The sequence below is a fragment of the Nasonia vitripennis genome, chromosome 1 (assembly GCF_009193385.2).
Source record: "Nasonia vitripennis strain AsymCx chromosome 1, Nvit_psr_1.1, whole genome shotgun sequence".
Classification (NCBI taxonomy): Eukaryota; Metazoa; Arthropoda; class Insecta; order Hymenoptera; family Pteromalidae; genus Nasonia; species Nasonia vitripennis.
In genome coordinates, this window is record NC_045757.1 from 12,429,646 (window position 1) to 12,450,051 (window position 20,406).

Sequence of the window (20,406 nt, forward strand, 5' to 3'; positions counted from 1 at the left end):
GCTCGACGACTACTACACCGCCGAGTGCATTCGCTCGTATCTCTTTGTACTGGATTATTAGCTTTCCGCTTTCTTCTGCGGAGAGTCTAGACTACTGTGTATGTGTGCGATATTGCTGTTCGGCGGAATTATTAATGCCGCCGTTTTCGCAATTCACGTTCTTCGAATCGAGCGTGTGAGCCTAATTTTCAGAGACCGATAAAGAGCTATATATAACGGACTCACGTGTCCGCGGGTGTGTTTATTTTCTCCTCGACGCTCGATAGGACAACTGCTCGAAGCTGATAGTTATCGCCTCGTCGATTTGATTGATAAAAAGGAAATCAAACTAGCTATTGGTGTATACAGATAACGAATATCGCGAATCGGGTCAGCGTACGATGCAGCAGCTTATATTTTTACTACGACGATGTTTGTCCCGAGACTGCATACACGCATATCCTGCGGCTCAAAAAACGAGGCTAAATCGCATTTATTAATTTGTCCTTATTCGCGCATCAGCGACTACACCGTATACACACAGACTCGCTCTCTCGTATCTAATCTACCTCGAGTGTACATAATCTAGTCTGTCGACCACGGTGCAGAGGAGAAAAGCGTGAAACTGCTGCGCGAATCGAATTGAGCAATATACAAGTGTACTATATACCCACAACAATAAAAAATGTAAGCGCTCACGCGCACGGTCTTCCGCGCGAAATACAATAATCGAAACGTCAGGTGTAGGTGCGCCTCGTGAATTCTCGATTTCAGAGGTGCTATAAGACGGCGGCGACTCAAGGCTTAGCCAAGGACGCGTCGTCGTCGGCCGGTTTTTGAACGGCCGACTGACTGTACACATTATCATGTGCTCTCTCAGCTGACGGCGATTTTTTTCTCTCCTTGCGCGCGTCTCGACCGATCGGATTTCGAGCGCACGTGTATTTATACGCGATGCCAAAAGTGTCGCGTAGGCGGTTGTAAACAAGCGTCCGAGATTTTTCTCTCCTCTCTCGGAGTATGTATAACGAGTCTGTCTCAGTTGGCGAAAATTTTTTCGCGGCCCGGTTGATTTATACCGCGGCGCTTGCGAGCGAACCTGTTTCCGACGATGTTTATCGCCGGTGTGTGTGTGCGTGTGTGTGTGTGATATTATTCGACGGCTTATTGGATGCGAAAGGAAAATTTGCACCCGAGCTCTAAAAATAGAGTGGCTGGAATGACTCTGTTTGGGTTCTTAATATTCGAATTTCAAAGGTGTTTTGTCCGCAAGGATGATACATCGCATTTTTTAACAGCAGTTTGTTACAAACAAAATTAAAGAGATCCTATGTACATACAGCATGAGTGCAGTATGTGTGTGTTGCGTGTATCAGCCAACGGGCAATTTGCGACGTCGCACAAATTACACGGATTACGCGACTCGCGGAATTCGCGCAGGTCTCGCTCTGCGCGGCCAATTTCTGCCGTAGTCGTCTGATGGCGATTGTCTCTGCTGAGGGCGGCTTCTGGCAAACGTTCGCGGGCACTTCCTCCGTCTCGGGAATGTTCGAAAATTTTGACGAGCTATGCAGGAGCCAACGGGAAAGAGAAGCGACTAGAGGTGACTCAAAAGCGACGAGGGATGGGAAAAGCGTCTGAAGTTAAAATTTTGTTTTCGTTGAGCTGCGGTTGCAATTCAAATATGTCAAGTATGTGCTATACTTCGAAGAACAGCAGAGTAAACATCGTCAATAATTGTTAAATGCGCATTATTACATCTGATATGTATATAATGCACGTGTGTAAAGAACGTTTGTTCGTTCGATAAATAATTTCCTTTTTTCTCGCACTGCAATTTTCTACAAAAGAATTTAAATTCTTTCCTCCTCGAGTTTTTAAACGATCAAATTATGACAATGTATCACGTGCGCGCGCTCGTATACCGGCGAGAGATCTCAAGACTGAGATATGGAAATGGAGGAAGGCAAACGAGAGAGAGAGAGAGAGAGAGAGAGAGAGAGAGAGAGAGAGAGAGAGAGAGAGAGAGAGAGAGAGAGAGAGAGAGAGAGAGAGAGAAGAGACGACGGCGACGGTGTTGATCGTGACACTTTTGTCGGATGCTGGATTAGCGGTTAAACACGAACGCGACGACGAGGCGCACGCGTGCTTATAGAAAAAAACTTGCGGCCTGGAATTTCGGAAGAATATATAGACGTACATATAGCTCCCGTGCGTGGGCATACCTAAGCGCGCATTTCCAAGCGATCCTCAGGATATTGTAATCCATACCTATACACACACGCGCCTAATCCAATCAAAGACTTTTCTTCCCAAGTTAAAAATCTTTTTCTTCTTTTCACGTGTAATACATCCATGAAAGTTTAATAAGACCAACGCCGGTAAAACGCGAGCCTTTGTTATCTCAGCTGTCGCGGCTGAAGTGTATATGAGGCAAAAGCGCGCGAAGAAACGAGACTTGCGTGCAGCACACATGGAAAAAGGGCCTCGACCCAGATCGGATTGCAGTCGCGCGAAATTTTCCAAGATCGGCGCCGGGTCTATGTTTAGCGCGAGGGAGGAAAAGCCCACCGGCGCGACGTTGCCACCGCGCCGGTCGCTCGTTTTGTTGTGAAAAAGAATTGTTTAGGTTAAATGTGTGATGTGCGCTCGTGTTGACGTTCGAAAACGTTGTAGCGTCTTCGTTGCGTAAGATGTTTTTTTTTATATCGAATTTTTTCCTTAATTCGCTTGATCGGTTTAGCGGCATTAGGAGATAAATCTGAGGCTATAGACTAAAATGTCGTTCGATTAGCCGCTGACGATACAAAAGATAGCATAGAACTTTGAGAATTTTCAGTAAAAACTTGTTTCATATTCAATCTGGTTATGTATTCGCCCGCAACAATTAATCAAACTGAAAAATCCTTTCGCTCTCTCAGAAAACTGTCGTCTTCTCACACGCAGAGCTCTCTAAAAATACCTCGGAAAAAGTACAGATTCCCGATCGGTCGTTCAAACCCGCGACGGCGACTTCCTTTTGACCTATTTTTAACGCAGCCAGCCCCTTCCCGCGCCGTGACTCTCTCGCGACTTTTCGAAGCGCATTCGCGCGTTCAGGAAACAGCCGCGGACAGCGGAACTTGATCTCCCTGCGCCGGGAGATAGCGGCGACAATAACCCCGACCGCAGCAGCGCATCGTGTTGCGCTTCGCGATCCAACTTTGTAACGATGATGTGTGTGCATGCGGCTTTTACTTATTTTTGTTCAAGAATTCGACGATGCTTACCGTACGTTTTTGAGAATTATTATACCTTTTTGCAGGAGGAGTTATCACACTTAGTCATTGGCGTATTTCAGACACGAGGTTATTTTCGCCGCTAGGACGAATATAATGCACGAGCACCGACAGGGAGAGTGTATTTGTGCCAAATTTAAAGGATAGTTAAAATTGGACCCTCTCGACACGTAACGTTCGTTCTTCGTTCATTCATACGAACGCTATATGTATAATTTACTCTCCGATTACATCCAGTGTATATAGGTAAGCCTGGATTTTAATACCGCGAATTAACAGTATAGTTCGCGATCGATTCCTACCTACACTGCATCGGCTGTGTTATTTTTCGAGTTACGCAAGCTATCGCGTAAAAAAAAGATTGATCGAGAGCCTATATAGCCTACTTCGCATTCAGCGAAAAACTCGTCCTTATGCGCAAGCGAATATTTTCCACTGCACTTCCTCGACGCAAAAATGTGCCTCTCGTACAACTTTTATCATCAGGCTTCCAGGTACTCACACACCGCAGTTATTCGCGAACGCGGCGTTTCGACACAGGCCTCTTTATAATCCGCGAACGCAGATGTATTTTGAAATTTAAGAGACAGCGACGACGAGAGACTCTTTTTTTTTCGAGAGCGCGCCCTAAAAATATTGCGGACAGTTTCCTCGTTTCGCTCGCTGAAAAATTCAGGAAAGGAGCGTCTTATTATGCGCGGCTAAATTGGTGGTAGAGCAACATACGCGAGCGAGACTTTTTTTAACCGTATTAAATCGAGCTGAATATAACACGAGGTACGAGTAAAATAAGTGGACGCTTTAATTATGTGTTGTCGGGTTATTCTAGTGAATCGTAATTGTATACCGCGTTCTCGGAAAGAGTGTACCATTCGAGTGAGTAGAGCCAGATATTTAAAGAATTCTCATAAACCCGCACGCGTATCAAATCTTTCAATCAAGCCAAAAGCCAGCATCATCCTCTTCCTTGCGCGAACAAAAGCGCAGCCATCAGAGAGCTCGATGATTTTTCAAAAAAACTCCATCGAACATCTGGCAAGTCTCTGTAACGGAAACTACCGTAGCGCACTCGACCGCGTCCAGATCTTAAAAATCAGCCCGGCCGCACGTCCAACACGAAAACCCACTCTTTTTCGAACGTGCCGCGTGTCTGGTGCAGCTCTTCGACGGCTGTGTCTCGCTACATACTACTACCACATCGATTTGACAATCTCGTTTCGCGCACGGCGAAAGATTTTCCCCGGGAATCAGGTGCGCATAACGAGATTCTGCCGTCGAAAGAACGTGATTTACGTAATGGACGAGCGTGTAGCCGTCGCGTAACGTCTCGTAATGCGACGCGAAGGAGAGAGAGAGGAGAAGGTAAAGAGAATAGGAAGAGGAAAAATCAAATCGACCCCCTATATAGTACAGTCGTTTGGAGGAGATTCATACTGACAATTTTGTCGGAGGTTTTTCCTCTCTCGAGGTCGAGGGGGTTTGGCGCTTGCGAAATTTCGGAGGCGCACGCGCGCGCGCGCCGTCTGAAAATTTGACGCTGATTAGAGAGGGAGAGGAAGCAAATTGCCGAGTTTGAATTTCCCGCGTGCAAATTTGCAGGGTCGAATTTGCATAGTGATTAGCGCGACAAGTGGCGCTTTTCAAACTTTGTTTTGACACAGTTGCGGGGAAGAGGCATGTTGGAGATACAGGTAGCGATTTTTGCACGCTCATTCGCTCTTTAGCTCTCGTCTGTCATATTCGAGATGTCTCGCTCGCGTGTGCGTGGATTAAGGCCAAGGCGCGGGAGAAAACTCTCCGAGTCGGAAAGTCCCGAGACGCGCGACGACGCTGTGTGGATCAACATTCTTTTTTTTACGACACCTGAAATATTCGCCGACTTTATCTAATCTGCTCGGCCATTAATCGAAGCCCGCCGGAGCGAGATAAATGGAATAAGATGCGACGCGCTTGTGTAGAAAGACGTCACGTGAGTAGCGTGCGAGGAAAATTAATCGATACGAGTTGACTTTTTTTTTGCACTTATGCATCAGGAGACTCGTCGCTGACGTCGTGTATAATGCAATTTAGAAAATTTCGGATTTTAAAATCATCGCGTTTCCTGGAAAACGAGTTTGTGTCATAAATTTATCATTATCAATCAAAAGGAAAGTATACGTTATAGACTTCCCCTTTCGCCGGGAGAAATCACGAGTCCGCGCGTCGACTGAGCTGACGCGCTTCAAAGTTTTTGGTTAAAAGTTGAAGGTTAAATTTAGCGCGATATGGTTTGCGCAAGTATAGCTATTGAGTATACAAACTTAATTAGCACTGGCTGATCAAGTTTGTACGCTCGCGTTTCCATATTAAAATTATGTACGGTTCACTAAACTTCCTCTTGATTGGAGAAAAATCTATCTGATATGCTACTTTCAATAAGTTATATAATTTAAAATCTGAAATATATTAAGTAAATTGCGCGAATTGATTTAGTGGACGGCATTGGGTAAATATTAAATATTAATACGGAATCAACTACGAGTGGAGGTCGTGGAAAGAAAACAAACGTTACAGGAAAACGACGGCACAGTATTGCATTTCGTCGTAAAAAATCATATAAAGGCAAAACGCGTCAGATTCAAGCAGGAAGTTCAAAAAAGACCTTTCAAGCATATCTACCGTAATATTACTCACGCAGACGCACTTTATTAACAATAACACTTTCTTCCTGCGAACCGCTCATTATCCGAGCGATAAAATGTTGTCGTGGAAAGTTTCGTTAACGAAATCAAATGCAAAACATCACAATCGAACAGGCAAAAAAGGACATCTCACTGCACAGAAGAAAAAGACAATAGACATCAAAGAGACAGAGAAAAAAGCGTCGTCTCTCAAAACCGCACGCTTGTGGCCGCGCAAGTATGATTCAGCCACAGACGAAAACAAAAAAGGACCTTCTTCTACCCTTCCACATAATACGCACACAAAACAAGTCGCATCACATGCGCACGACCGACTCGTCGTCAACAAAAAAGTGTGTATATATATATAACTCGCGTCCTCCCAAAGCGACAATAAATCTACGGAGATCCCGAAGAAGACGTGCCGCGAATGCGCAAAGCGCCGGGGCCTTCCGTCTCTGTTCACGTAAAAATAGCCGAGAAAGAACGTGACGATGAGGCCCCGTGAGATGTGTAGGAAGGGCCGTAAACTCTTGCGTGTAATATAGGTAAATTTTTCCGAAGAATTTCGGCGCGCGCCTTTTGTACTCGCCGGCGGCGTCGATGATCTTGGGAACTTATATACCTGCGCGGGAGTGTGAGAGTATAGAGAGTAGGTATGGGTACACATTTTTTACAAAAATTGAAATAAAGATTTTACGATTCATAAAAGCCGGGTGGGAAGGTTTTTGAACCTTATATAAGAGAGAGGACTTCAGATTTGTGTGTGTGAACGAGAGTCGGGAAAGGCAATGTACAACATTGTTATGCTCATTTTTTATTTTGGAGCAGTTCGAGACTATAAAATCGAATAAAAGCTGTTAACTTTTGCGAACAATTTAACGATATTGAACGAATAATAATTGTATTTTTTGAGAACGCTGCCCTGCATTACAAATGAGTCAATTGAAGAAATGACTAATGCAGTGTATAGGATTGGTCAAGTGTAGCGCAGGAAATCAATTAAGAATTCTGTGCACATACCTTAAAGACCTCGGAGAAGAAGCCAGCACCAATTTTTTCGAGGTAGAAGTCATCGAGCCGATTCAAGGATGCCACCGCATGTCTCAGAGCTTGACACGAGGCACCGGTACGCCTCTTATCCTGCATACACTCTCCAGCGTAAGGATTCAGCACCGGAAAAGCATTGTCAAGCTCTGTGGGTCTCCAAGTATCCTTGCACTTTTCTCTGTCCTTATAACTCCTAGGCAACGACTCAAGTTCCGTTGGCATATTCTCCTTGTCATCGTATTTGTTATCTTTGGACGGCGTAGACGTGGTAAAGTCCTTAGGAGGACTCATCTCTGACTTCTGGTTCTTCCTGGGTGGCTCCATTCTGGAGTCTGGAAGCGGAGATGCATCCACTTCGTCTACATCTGCATTGTTCATTCTCCTGCTCTGTTCCCTACCGATTACTTTGTTTACATTGACCACTTGTGTGTCTCTAATAGACGACAGTGACTTTTTGGCAGATTTTATCGCCTCCCTGGGATGATTGTTCGCACATTCTGCACTGGAAGCGCAAGATGGAGGGCTTTTGGGGGATTTGGAAGCACTATTGCTGGAAGTCCTTGAGGCACCGGGGCAACTGGGGTTAGAGAAACACTTGTTAACCGAGCCTGCCACAAAGTTCAAGGAACTCTTGATTTGTTGTTTGTCTTTGGAAGCATTGGCAGCCACTGTCCTGCAAGGCCTCACGACCTCAGGTGGCTGCACGTTGCAGGGCATCTCTGAAATGATGGAAGTACTATTGTCCTTGGCTCTCCATGGCTTAGCTTTGTCATCCATATTATCTGGTGTGCCGTCCTCGACATTGAAGCAGGGCAGACACGATCCGGGTGGTTTCAAGCAAGCCTTGGGTGGTCCAGGCGTGTTGGTTGGTGGCACTTTTCCGAACATCTTAACTGTAATGTCTTACTTGTTTGTACGAAATGTACTTCTGTGCAGGACTGGCAGGTCCTGCATCTCGCTGATGAATAGCTGTTTAGAAAAAGTCTGCTCGCAAGTTCTGCTGTTGCTCCAACATTTGGCAGTGCTGATATTATAAGTGCACGATGGAAGAACCTGAGAGCCAAGCGAGTTTAAATATCTTCTCGCTCCTTTGGCACCTCTCACCACGAGAATTTCCTAAACTTAACGGAGCACAGAGAGACGGAGCGACAGAGGGAGAAGAGCCAGCGACTCCGTGCGCGCTTATAGAAAACACTTGGGATGAAATTCGTGCGACAACGAGCTTCTCAGATACTGCAGCTCCGGCGGAGCATCGTCCCCGCAAGCCCGAAAATACACTCTCGCTACCGCAGAATGTAAGCTAGAGTGGCATGACCAGCGAAATCGAGGCTCGTCGCTGTCACTTTTGGTAAACAACAACGAGCTGCAGAAGGTTCACGCACTCGCAATGACGACGACGACGCCGCCGTCGCCGCCCGATAAATATAAGGCTCTGATGGCTGTTTACAAAACGCGAACTCGCGCACACGAACGCTTTTGTTTTTCTGCAGCAGCGACGACGGGTACAGCACTAGTGATGCACGACGAGGAGAAGTCTACAGACATGAGTGCGAGAGAGAGCGCGCGCGGAAGTTTCTTCGACGGAATGCCGTTTCACCAGTCCCCGGAGAGAGACAGACACTAGCCGCCCGAGAGAGCGTATACGGTACAGAGTGTGTTATATCTCGGGCTCCGTTGGGCTGTATGATGCACGTTCACCGCGACAACGCCAGACGGCAGTCATTACAGAAGTGAGATGCTGCTCGGCTCGGCTGCTGCTCTGCTGCTACTATACTTGACACAAGCGGCCACCCATGGCGCGTGTGGCGAGTAAGTAACATGGCGCTGACTCTCCTGCACCCACTCCTCAGGCCCGTTTCGCAATCGCTGAGCGCCAGAAGAGCCGCTGATGCGATGAGAGACGAACGCGACTGGTTGAGGTTGATAAGGTAGTTTCAGGGATTTCTATCTTATCGACTGCAAGTGTGTGTAGTATATACTGCGACTTACCTGCAGATACCGAAAATTTAATAATTTTAAGTTTTCGACTTTATTATTCGAGAGTATACACGAAAGTCATGAAAATATTAACATTTCTCACGAGATAACTGCGATCCAATAATAGAAATGACGCGATGGATATAACGATAAGTTGAATCGTAATACTCGTATACAAGTTATATGCTTATAAACATATCTGCTTTTAATTTTTTTACATTAGTCAACTTTAAACGTGCAGTATGAGCGCATTTTTTATGATGACAACAGAAATTTAATGGCAAAGCATCTCTTTTGTATTTTTGAAGATTGAAATTAATACACAGGTACACTTTAAGTTAGTACATAAAATATGTAACTATGAAAACGAAAAACAGTGCTGTATAAATTGATAATTGTTCATTCTTTATAGGTTATCGGCATTCAATAATCGTTTAAAATTGCCGCAAAAAGGAATCGATAAGGTAGAATAATGTATCATCAGCTTCAAAAATACATTGTGGAGAAAGCTTAAGAATCCGAGTTTACCCAGCGCGTAGTTGCTTACTTCTCCCCACTATATGCGCATAATATCATAACGAGATTGTATACATATAGCTTTTTGATGTGAAAAACTTTGCATTTGCAGTTTAGTTTAAGTTAGATGTTATCTTTATGATGATAAATTGATACGCATAATCTGAACACACATTGGGCTAAGAGTCTTATCGCAAATTATGTTTACTTGGTTATCTAGAACTGACTATTGAGCATAAGGACTAAAGGTGGTGTTGTTATCAGCTGCAAAATTAAATGTCTTTGCCCTTTAAATGGGCAGAATACCATACACTATATTATACACACCGTGCAGTAACAGATTGCATTTCTTTCACAATTATGCAATTTGTAATATGCTTGTTATACTTGAAAAATTTAGCATTTAATACTAGTGTTTTTACTATGAGATATCGAAACACACAATAGTTAATATTAACTATTTTTAATAGTTACAACACATATTTAAATACCTACTTTTACTGAAAGGGTGGAGTTTGCGAGCGAACTGTCTTTATTTTCAAGACTATTGTATTTTGCAAAGCAAGGGTTGCAAATATTCAAGACAACCGCGTTGTCGGTCATTGCAAAAACGTTGAATGAGTGAAATATCCCTAGATTTGCAAGTGGCTTATATAGTGATAAATATCTGTACGGTTAATCATCAATTGATAATTGATATAGTACATCATCGTAAAATACACAACTATTCCAATACCTAAATATATTATGTAGGTTTTGAAACCCATCACCATATAATTAATCATAAAATTGTGTCCATTTAATTTACAATGAGCTTGTAGCTATATTTTTAAAACTAAAATAATTAATTTCCTTTTATGTTGTGATATGCAGAATCTATCAGTTTATTAAAGAAAATCCATACTTTATCCATTGAAAGTATTTTCATATTGCTGTTTGAAATATTTATGTTATGAAATATACCTACAAGCCCTGAATATAGACGAATTTGTGAATAATTTCGGCGTGGCCAACTTTCACGCGTTCGTTATCGCAAAATTCATGGAACTTGTTTGAAATTAAAAATAAGCGTGTAAAAAATCAATCATCTAGCTGCCGCACAGTGTGCTATCAAATTCCACGATTCTCCCCAGCATCCATCTAAAGAGGTTCGCTCGGCTCTCAAAAGGGCCAAATAAATCAGATACGCCCATCACGGGCTACCAGCCCCTCAAGAATGTTGGCTTCGTCGAATTCGAATCCATCAAAAGCGAAGCAAAAATCCATCGCGCGCCTATCCGCCGCTCTCGCAGTCCCCGCAGTACCAACTGACCCGTCGTAAATCCCCTAGAGACCGGTAGCTCTCACCCCTTTTACGCTTCCGCCAACCATCGCTCGCGGTTGACTCTTTCCGCCGTTCAATCGTCTCCGCGGCAACAGTTCGACGATACGACCGATCGATTGTTTCACTCGTCGATGATATCAATCCATATCAACATCGCGGACGGAATTCTAATCGAGTCGCTCGTCATCGCGTCGAAGGCTGATCCGTTATCCCCCGGCGACGACGCATCCAAGTGTAAGTCGGCCGGATATCGGAAAAACGGTGCTGAACAGTGAACTGCCTCTGCCTCTCCCTCTCCCCCGCGAGGCCTCGCGATTTCGCCGAAAGGTGACTCTCCAGTCTCCCGTCGCGCGACTGGCCGCGAGTGCACTGGCACATCTCGCGGGCGGTTGTATACATATATACGCATGAGTTAGAGCGAGACGGAGCGAAAACCCACACACAGGCATCCCGTCAGTTCGGTTCGGTCTCGGAAGTCTTCCGCTATACGCGCGAGCGAGTGCTGCGGCCTGCGTCTCTCTCGCTCGCTCACTCTCGCACACGCCAACGCGAGTTGCAGCCGCGCATCGGAGAGTGCGTGTATAGTTCCAGGCCAGCGTACGCGCATGGCGGAACGGGAAAATCCTCGGCGGCGTCTCGACCGACCCCCCGCGTCTCTCTCGCCCATATTGCGGATGCGCGCGCGCCCGCGCCCCCCGGAGCCCGCCGCCTCACCCGCGGACGTCGTGTCGTGTCTACTCTCTCGGGCTCTCTCGTATATTGCGTATACGCCGTATAAACCCCCCCGCACGGGACAGTGTGTGTGCTGCGCTGTGCATAGCCCCTGTGTGTTGGTGACGGTAGCTCGGGGCAGCAGCAGCGACGAGACTGCAACTGCTGGCTAGTACTTAGTAAACGCAGGGACTCGCGACTGTGACTGCGAGCCCGCAGTGTGATATGGGGAGGAGCTGGAGGAGCTGGCGGAGCTGCGACGGAGACGTCTACACCATCGCTAGGCTTTCCTGAGAGCCGGACCTTTGCACTACTCTGCGCAGTACACGACTCTTTTCCCAAGAGCAGATTATGTGTGTGGATTGATACTCCAGTGCGTGCGCGAGTGCGAGAAGAGAGAAGAGAAGCCGCTGCCGCGGCGTGCTGCTGCAGGACAACGAGGAAGCGACGACGCCGAGACGATCATGCCGAGGCCGCTGCCACAGGGACGTTCCTACGGCCGCTGCAGTAGCGAACGAGGTATGCTTTGTCGTGCGTACTATATGTATACGCTGCATCGCCGCCGCCGTCTTTCTGTATATTTAGAGACATCGGAGCGAGAGAGAGAGAGAGAGAGAGAGAGAGAGAGAGAGAGAGAGAGAGAGAGAGAGGGTGGAAGCTCGATAAAGCCGACTTAGGCGTCTTCTTGACGTCGCTCGCCCTGCACTAACGTCCGTGCGAGAGCCTCGAGGATTCCAGGGTTTCGTAATGCAATCCAACATCGCGAGCGCACGGCAGCGATCCTCGACGGCCTCCTTCGAGCGGTGCCGTTTCTTCACTCCATACGCACACACCTACACGCGTCGTATGGTGTCTCTCGCTCGCCGTGACTGTATATGTATATAGTGCGAGGCGGCTATTGCTCGGCTATACTCTCCTTCTCTCTCTTATGTCTAAGTGTGTACGATGAAGCCTGAGTACAATAAGTACGAAGACCGTGCGCTGGTGTTTTGTGGGTTCACCGTTTTTCCATCATGTGAAATGCGTGTAATAATGTAACGGGACTCTTACACGCGCGCCGCCGCGCCGTCTCTTCTCTATAGAGTATTATAAGTATGCTCACTCTCATCTCTGTGTATTGATACTTGGATGGATCTGTGTGTGTATGTCTGGTTTGCGTTCTGATGGTGACTGTGAGCCAATTTTGGGAAAGTCGCTCCTGTTCGCATTGATAAGGAAGGCCCTGCTTTCATATTTTGTGACAGCCAAGGTTGATGAATTTTTTATGAGCCTAATGTGTACACACTGTGCTCCAAGCTTCTTAATATTTGAAGAGGCGCTGGAACACTATGTGTGCATGTGTGTGTGGGTGTGTGTGTGTGTGTTTAGAGCTTCTATTGAAGCAAGTATAAGAATAAATGATCACACTGATAAGAATATTGTAGTTCAGTCAATGAAGTTTTTGGGGTTCATGCTTGTTTGCGCTTGCTGAAAGGCAAACAGGTTTAAGAGCTTTTCTAATTGTGCGTATTTAGCTAGGCTGTAAGTTTTTCTCTTTAATCGTAGCCATTGCATGAGTCCGTAAAAGGATTTTATTGGATTTTTATGCTGCTGATTATTAGAATTAGATCTACTAATTATTACTTACAGAGGAATAGTATTAAAGTTATGGGGAATTGTGCGTGAGTCATGTGTTATTATGTACAGTTTGTGCAGGCACATAGAAAGGATCCTTATTTTTACAAAAGCGAAAGCTTGAGCGTAATAATAGTTATGCCATAGAAAAATACAATATAATTATTGTTGGTTTTTATATGGTTGAAATGAAAACTGACAAAGGATTGTAATTTTTTTGCCATATAAACATGAACAGGATCAGTTTTACTGTTGGATCCATAAATCACTCTTATGATAGTGGTATGAAAATCAGTATTTGCTGTATGTAATCCTTGATTCGATCGTTGGAAAATAGAAAGGCAGTGTTTTTATGTAATTCAACTCTTACATTGTTATAAGTGAATCTGATTAAATTCCTTTTCCTTGAACATTATATTCCAAAGATCACAGATTAAAAAGAAATAGTTCTCTTTTCCTTGAAAATCTAAAAAGTGTGTGGAGATATTTATATAATCCGGGCTTTCTTATTATAATTATTTATCAATAATGGCTAAAAAATATTTTGAATTGTTCTATCTTACTTCAGTTTTATACAAACAGTATCAGTAACAACCGAGTATTGCACTTATTTTATGAATCAAGAAAAGTTTTTTTGCATGGATTTCATTCAACTACAATCAATGCATGGACAGAGCAAAAAGTGATACAGATTTCTTAGAAAACAGACTTCATAGAAAGTGGGAACTGAACCATTCGTGTTTATATTATGATTCCTGCAAACTGTATATATATTTCCTCATTAAATATAAAATTGAGTTAATGATTTTATCTGAAATTTTATTCCACAGCTAATCTTTAGTGATTTAATTTCTATATAAGTACTTCTACACACTACATATTTCTATGACATCAAACGGTATCATGCAAATATTGATTTATTGAAATACAAGCAAATACATTAATGTGAAGTTTCTTTCTCTCATCGAGCACTTGTATCAAGCAGTAATAACATAGTTGAACACCTGGTTTCAGGCGGCAGTAGCGATGATTTGCAATGATTGGAAAACTCAATTTAGAAATCAAAACTTCCCCAGTGCACATTTTCACTTTCTACCTTTACTGTATACCTATATACAAGTATAGCATACACAACACAAATGAAACTGTGAACAGACAGAGTATGCACTCGCGACCCATACAAATCGACATGTTTGCCCGCGTTAAAATCCATTCAGCCCATGAGCCCCTTCGGATGTACCCACAAAGAAATTTCTCTCTCTCTCTCTCTCTCTCTCTCTCTCTCTCTCTCTCTCTCTCTCTCGTCTTAAAGATGATCCATTCACAAGCATACTACTCATCTCAATCCAATCGCACTAAACTCTCGCCGTCATTAAAATCATCCACATTGATTCGGCGGACTCTCGCTTTCTTTCATCGCGCGCATACGTTACGAGTATGTCTCGTCCGAAAAAATTACCCACAATCAAAAACCTCCAATGCCCCAATCACACACAGTCCTCAGCTCCATGGCCGTATCGAATTAATAAAACGTGGTCTGTGAACAAACATCTCTCTCGAGTTTCTCTCACGGGGATATTCGAACAATCGCTATTACAATGCTATCTCTCTGCGTGTTGGCACACCGGTGCGTATAACAGCGATAAGGCTCTTTCTCTCGCGTACATTCGGCTTCCTCCGATTGATTCGTCCCCTGCGCGCGCACCAGTCGCAGATGCAGCCGACGACTCGACTGCGTGTGTGTATAAGTTAATACGCACGCGTGAATAAGAAGAAGCCGGTCTCACGCCGCCGCGAGCGACGATGAGACACGAGCTTTGTATGCGACGAGAAGAGAGAGAGAGAGAGAGAGAGAGAGAGAGAGAGAGAGAGAGAGAGAGAGAGAGAGAGAGAGAGAGAGAGAGGTGATGCAGCCTACGGTATAATCTCTACGAGGGTCTGGCAGTGCGGTGAATCATTTTTGCGCGTGCTCTGGCTGTCGATATATGTATATGTGGCTGGTTACATTGTCAGAGTGGGTAGTGTAAACAATCGGGATTCTTTTTCCGAGAAGTGTATAGCTCCCTCCGATGTGTGTCTCGAAGCGACGGAAGTGGAGCTTTTTTAGTCTCCGCGAGGGACAGCTGATGCGTCTTATGTTGTTGAAGCGATCCGCTCTGCTGTTTGACGAATCGCTCTTCGAGCTGGCCCCTTTCTTCGAAACTTGTATGCGCCGCTGCAGCAGATATGCGCGAGAGAGAAGCTCATTTCCCTGTGCGTTAATCGATGTCCGATGTACTTACACGCACATATAGCTATACATGTATACCATGTGAATTAATTAACTCTCGCATATGTGAGAGCAGCAGCGCATATAGTTCACGATAAATTCAATTTATTTTGGAAATAAATCCTTTAGTTCTCTCGCAGTGGCGTGCTCGCACATACGCGAGATACTGTCAGAAGCCAGAATTCCGATGCAACGTCGGAAATGCTACATCTATATGCGGACAATAATGCGCGCGACAATGGACATTTATCGCCGTGACAGAATTGGAGTTTCGCGCGCGAAGTACATATAAAGCACGCATAGGTATACGTGGTATACCGCGAGCGGGCTTCCAGGCTCCTATCAGCAACTCGCACACACAGTTTCGCTCTCTCTCTCTCTCTCTCTCTCTCTCTCTCTCTCTCTCTCTCTCTCTCTCTCTGCAACGCTTCAATTGTAATTAAAAATTATGCGGAAGTTGGCCCTCTCTCCCTCGGATTTCGAATTCGAAGTTTCGCAGCGCAAGCTTTTCGCTCTATCTGCTGCGCAGGCTACAGTTTATCGCTATTCAATAACAGGGATTCGTGTAAGTCGTATAGCCTTTCGATTTTTCGTATGAAGGGAAAATTGTTTTGGGAGTTCGTAAAGCTGACTCCTGCCGCTCTGCTGTAAATTGATTATCGGAAAAACATAAATTTCACGATAACTCCGCTACTCTGGAAATGTTGTTCTCCTTTTTTTTTGCGTGCGTTCCTAATGGCACCAAACTTTTCCGTCCGCTGGATAAATCAATCGGAAAAGCGTACTCTGGCATGAAAAGCATCGAGCGCAAATTACTTCCCAAACAGCCTCGCCAGACCACGAGAGAGTACCTGTACGCGTAAACAAACTGAAGCGAGCCATTCTATCAATATATGCCTGCAGGCCGTGAATAAACAAAAGCTTCATCATCATCGCGAGCGTGCGGAAAGTTAACCAACGAGTGTGTGCCTACGTGCCTGCGCTCACAATCCAGCTTCACGCAGACTAACCAACTATATATAACGATCCTCCCTCCATTCCGTGTTGATTTTCCGCCTTTCGTTGAAGCTCTCTTGCTCGCGATTTTTCGCAGAAGCGCACTCGCTCTCGAGATTCGGAGATCCCGATGAGTAGTGCTTCTGCCTCTTTCTTCTTCTTCTTCTTCTTCTTCTTCTTCTTATTCTTCTTCTCTCTTTCTGACGCGTAAGTCGGAGCAGCGGCGGCGCCGGCGAGAATGGCCTATGTGTGTGTGTGAATGAAAAGAGGGACGGATATTCTCGGAGAGAGAAAGGATTCGGCTTCTTCTTTATCTTCTTCTTTTGCAGCCGCGAGTCATTATCGTGAAAATGTAATGCCGAGCGTGGTGACCCCTTTTTTCTCTCTTCGCTTCTTTTCACGAGGGAATTGGAGGAGCTTTGTCGCGCGATAAGGCTGTGCTTTTTAGGCGGGCGTTTTGAAAGTTGTAATCGACGCGGTATAATACTCTTACTTTTAGTATATGAGAATCTTGCAGGAAAAATGTTAGGGGTTGAAAGAGGCGATAACGAAGTCTCGTTTTGTTATTGTCTCGCGATAGCTTTTTTTATCCTCGGAAATATCGCGTTATATATCCTTGTGATTGGATCGGGGAATTTAGTTATCATCGAAAAAATATTCGCGCTTGGAGATAGCAGATACTCCAGCTCGTGCGCCCCTTTCTGTTTCCATACTATATCAATGTATCTTTTTAATTTACATACCTCTATACTATCCTTATTCGCTTCGGGAATCGATGCGAGCTTTCAATCCCGCAGAAAAATAATTCTAGGATGCCAGAAAAACACATACGAGATTCGCGCGCGTGCTCAGTTAGAAAATCGAGGACATACGTATACTCTCCTCGCGAGTTCTTACATATCAATCCAGCCTCAAGTAGCTTCCCGATGCACAATTTCGTGTCATTAGAGCAGAATTGCCCAGAAATCAACGCGTGTGTATATACAGGCGCGTGTTCGCTCTCGAGAAGAAGTTTCATGCGCGTGCGTGTATATCCCGCGCAGATTGTAACGACGACGAGCACGTAAACTTCCTCCTTAAAACTAATTCCCTCATACTCCCGCGGATTATACGCACGTCGCGCAGCCTTCGCTTTAATTGAGCCATGAAACATTTAAAAAATTCTGCTCGCACGACAATAAAAGCATCGTCGTCATTCCAAGGTAACGATCCTCTTCTCTCGCGACGACTCACTTGTACGGATAATATTACATAGTACGCCGCATTGAAAATTTTCTTTCCAGCTCCCGCGCGCGAAAAACTCGGCCGAGAGAGTCGCGTCGAAAGAGAGCAACAATGGGAGGATTCTCTCCTGAATGGACGTGTGCGCCGCCGCGAGAGGGAAGAAGAATTTATCGAATGTCAGCTGCTCTCATCCGGCGTGTCGTCGTTTCTCTGTGTATATGATACGTCGGCCGGGCCACATCCTTTTTTTCCATTACATTCAATGAATTCTAGGCGCTCGCGCAAAAAAAGCAAAAAAAAATAAGAGAGGAGAAGACGCGCGCCGCAGCAATACAGCAGAGCATAGCCATTTGGGTCGTCGTGTGCGTCGGGGCTGAAAGTTTAAGTGAATGTGGAGAAATAGAGTTTCTATATGGGAGAGTAATAGAGTTTGCTTTGTTGGAGCCGCCGTTCGATTACAGCTGGGGAATTGCTCTTTCTCTCTCGAGCGCTGCGTGCGGGAGTTAAGTGCTTTTCACGGGGAGTTTAAAAGTACTTCGCGCCGTGTGTTGCACCGCCGCCGTATTTCATCCGCGCGCGTGATGCCTTTGCGAAAAGTTGCCAGTTTATCGCCAATTAATGAGAGGAAATTCTCGACTTTGTCTACGCTTGTCCGTATCTGAATACGCGCGCGCGCGCGCGCGCGTGTGTGTGTGTGTGTGTGCGTGTGTGTGTGTGTGTCCAGCAGACAACCGGCGGGGGGTATACGTCGTAAAGAGTCAAGCTTGTATTACATATACTTATATACGGGAATTTCGTATGGGACGACTGTTTTTGCCAACGAGAGTATGAATGTAATCTGATCTTTGAAGAGATTAAATGGCTCTTCGCCGCGCGCGCGCATGCAGCTTTGCTCGTTTATGAGCGCGCCCGCGCGGATTATAAAACTGTGCACGCGTGCAAACATCGCTTTTTCCCCTAGACTTTGCACATTTCGTCCTTACATCGTACAATACAAAACGTAGCTCTTTCTCCTTTTTACGTGTATAAACATCGATGTAGCAGCGTACATCAGTCCATCGCGCAACAACGTTTACTCCCACTGTGATGATGTTCGATTCGGCCGAGTGCGATAAAGGCCACGGCGGCAAGCGCGCGCGGGTATAAATCATGTTTTAAAAGCGTTTTATATTCATAAGATAATAACAGTTAATTGAACAGTAATCAGTACTGTTGTGCGCACAGCGGCGACGGCGGCGGCGTTGGCTCGCGTGCATGATATTAATTATTGATAGCCCGTGCTCGCAAGTGACAAGTCAAATTAGCCGCTGCTGTTATACGCGTCGGAGTTTGCAGAGTATAAAAATGATATGGTAACAACGGCAACAGCAGCGAACTACCGTCGATTGATATTTATTGCCGCGATTTTGCCATATCAATTATCCCTCATTACACGCGCGAGGCGTTTAATTGCTAATTTCTCGCGGATATACGCATTTCTACTAGTATTTAATACAGCGATACAATAAATAGATTGATAAAAAGGAAAAAAAGCTCTGACAAACGAGGCCAAAAATAGACGTTTGATAAATACAAGGCTGATGGTGTATATCGAGTTAATTCTCTCTTCTTTTTTCCAGATCAGAGTGATAGCAAGTGACAATAAATATGGATAACCTGCGGCCGCTGATAACGAAGATGGACATAATCCGGGCCGCCGAGGTGCTACCGTTGCTGCAGGAGCGGCTGGCTATAATGCCGGGCGGTCGGGACCGCAGAGGTGGCCTCTTGCTGCTCTTCCCAACGACACCGCGACGCGAACGCGCCAAGCCCGAGGACTATCGCCGACTGCTCCAGTACCTCATGGCCATACCCAACGACGACGATCGGGGATTACGATTCACCATTGTCGTCGACATGCGCGGCGCCACTTGGGACTCCGTCAAGCCCATACTCAAGGTTGTTAGCGAGCTTGTTTATGTTGCACAGAGACTATAGCGACTTTGGGATTATTTTTAGAGACGAGGATAGAGAGAGAGAGAGAGAGAGAGAGAGAGAGAGAGAGAGAGAGAGAGAGAAAATGCGATGGGGTTTTGCCGATACACACGCGCTGTCGAGGGCGCTAATTGTAAAACAACAGCTGAAAATAGCGCGCGCGAGATGCGTACTTCTGATGGGCAAATCCGTCGAGCAGCAGAGATGTAAAATCTATAAGAGAAAAATAAAGTAGATTTATGACTCTCGCTCTTTGGCGGAGCTTTATTCCTCTTTTTTTGACTCGGCGCTTGATGGATTCGCTCCAGCAGATATAGAATTCGATTTTTCAAAGCACATCGTAAAGTAGTGCACGCGCGTACATAAAGCAGAAGACTTTATCAGTATCCACGTGATTTGTCACGGCAAAAAATAGCCTGCACATAAACAACTCCCTCCTCCCCCCGCGCTGCTGTATTATCCGGTATTTCTCGCTCTCTCTCTCTCTCTCTCTCTCTCTCTCTCTCTCTCTCTCTCTCTCTCTCTCGAAAGCGTTAGAGATACATTCGCAACGGACAGCAATGGTAATGAATTTTCTTTCCGTTCCGCGTCTCTCATGCAGGTACTGCACGACCACTTCCACCACTCGGTCTACGTGGCCTTCCTGATAAAGCCGGAGAACTTTTGGCAGAAACAAAGGACTTCGCTGGCCAAGCAGAAGAAGTACAACTTTGAGGTAAACGGGAACAATCGATCTCTCTTAACAGATAGAACCGGCCGGACTTGCACATACTGCTTACCGGAATGTAGATGCTTGTTCGCCTCTATATGTGTATATAGAGGCATAGTACACAT

The 20,406-nt window shown here is 45.3% G+C and overlaps 2 protein-coding genes across 9 annotated transcripts in view; one reads left to right on the forward strand and one right to left on the reverse strand.

The window, feature by feature from the left end:
- LOC100114427 (probable serine/threonine-protein kinase DDB_G0281745) overlaps positions 1 to 8,699 on the reverse strand; it is a 35,637-nt gene extending 26,938 nt beyond the window's left edge. The window contains exon 1 of the mRNA XM_008208683.4: positions 6,941 to 8,699. Within this exon, the coding sequence (XP_008206905.1) occupies positions 6,941 to 7,855 (915 nt within the window). The 5' untranslated portion in view covers positions 7,856 to 8,699. The remainder of the gene's footprint in view (positions 1 to 6,940) is intronic.
- The window catches only part of LOC100114504 (triple functional domain protein), a 69,289-nt gene continuing 57,572 nt past the window's right edge, over positions 8,690 to 20,406 (forward strand). For 3 of the 8 annotated variants that reach the window (XM_031928416.2, XM_031928413.2, XM_031928434.2), the window contains exons 1-3: positions 11,242 to 12,014; positions 19,218 to 19,536; positions 20,174 to 20,287. In XM_031928416.2, coding sequence (XP_031784276.1) covers positions 19,246 to 19,536; positions 20,174 to 20,287 — 405 coding nt within the window. In that variant the 5' untranslated portion in view covers positions 11,242 to 12,014; positions 19,218 to 19,245. Of the gene's footprint in view, positions 8,896 to 11,217; positions 12,015 to 19,217; positions 19,537 to 20,173; positions 20,288 to 20,406 lie in introns of those variants that run through there. The other 5 variants (XM_031928425.2, XM_031928430.2, XM_032601454.1 and 2 more) reach the window with 4 other exon arrangements.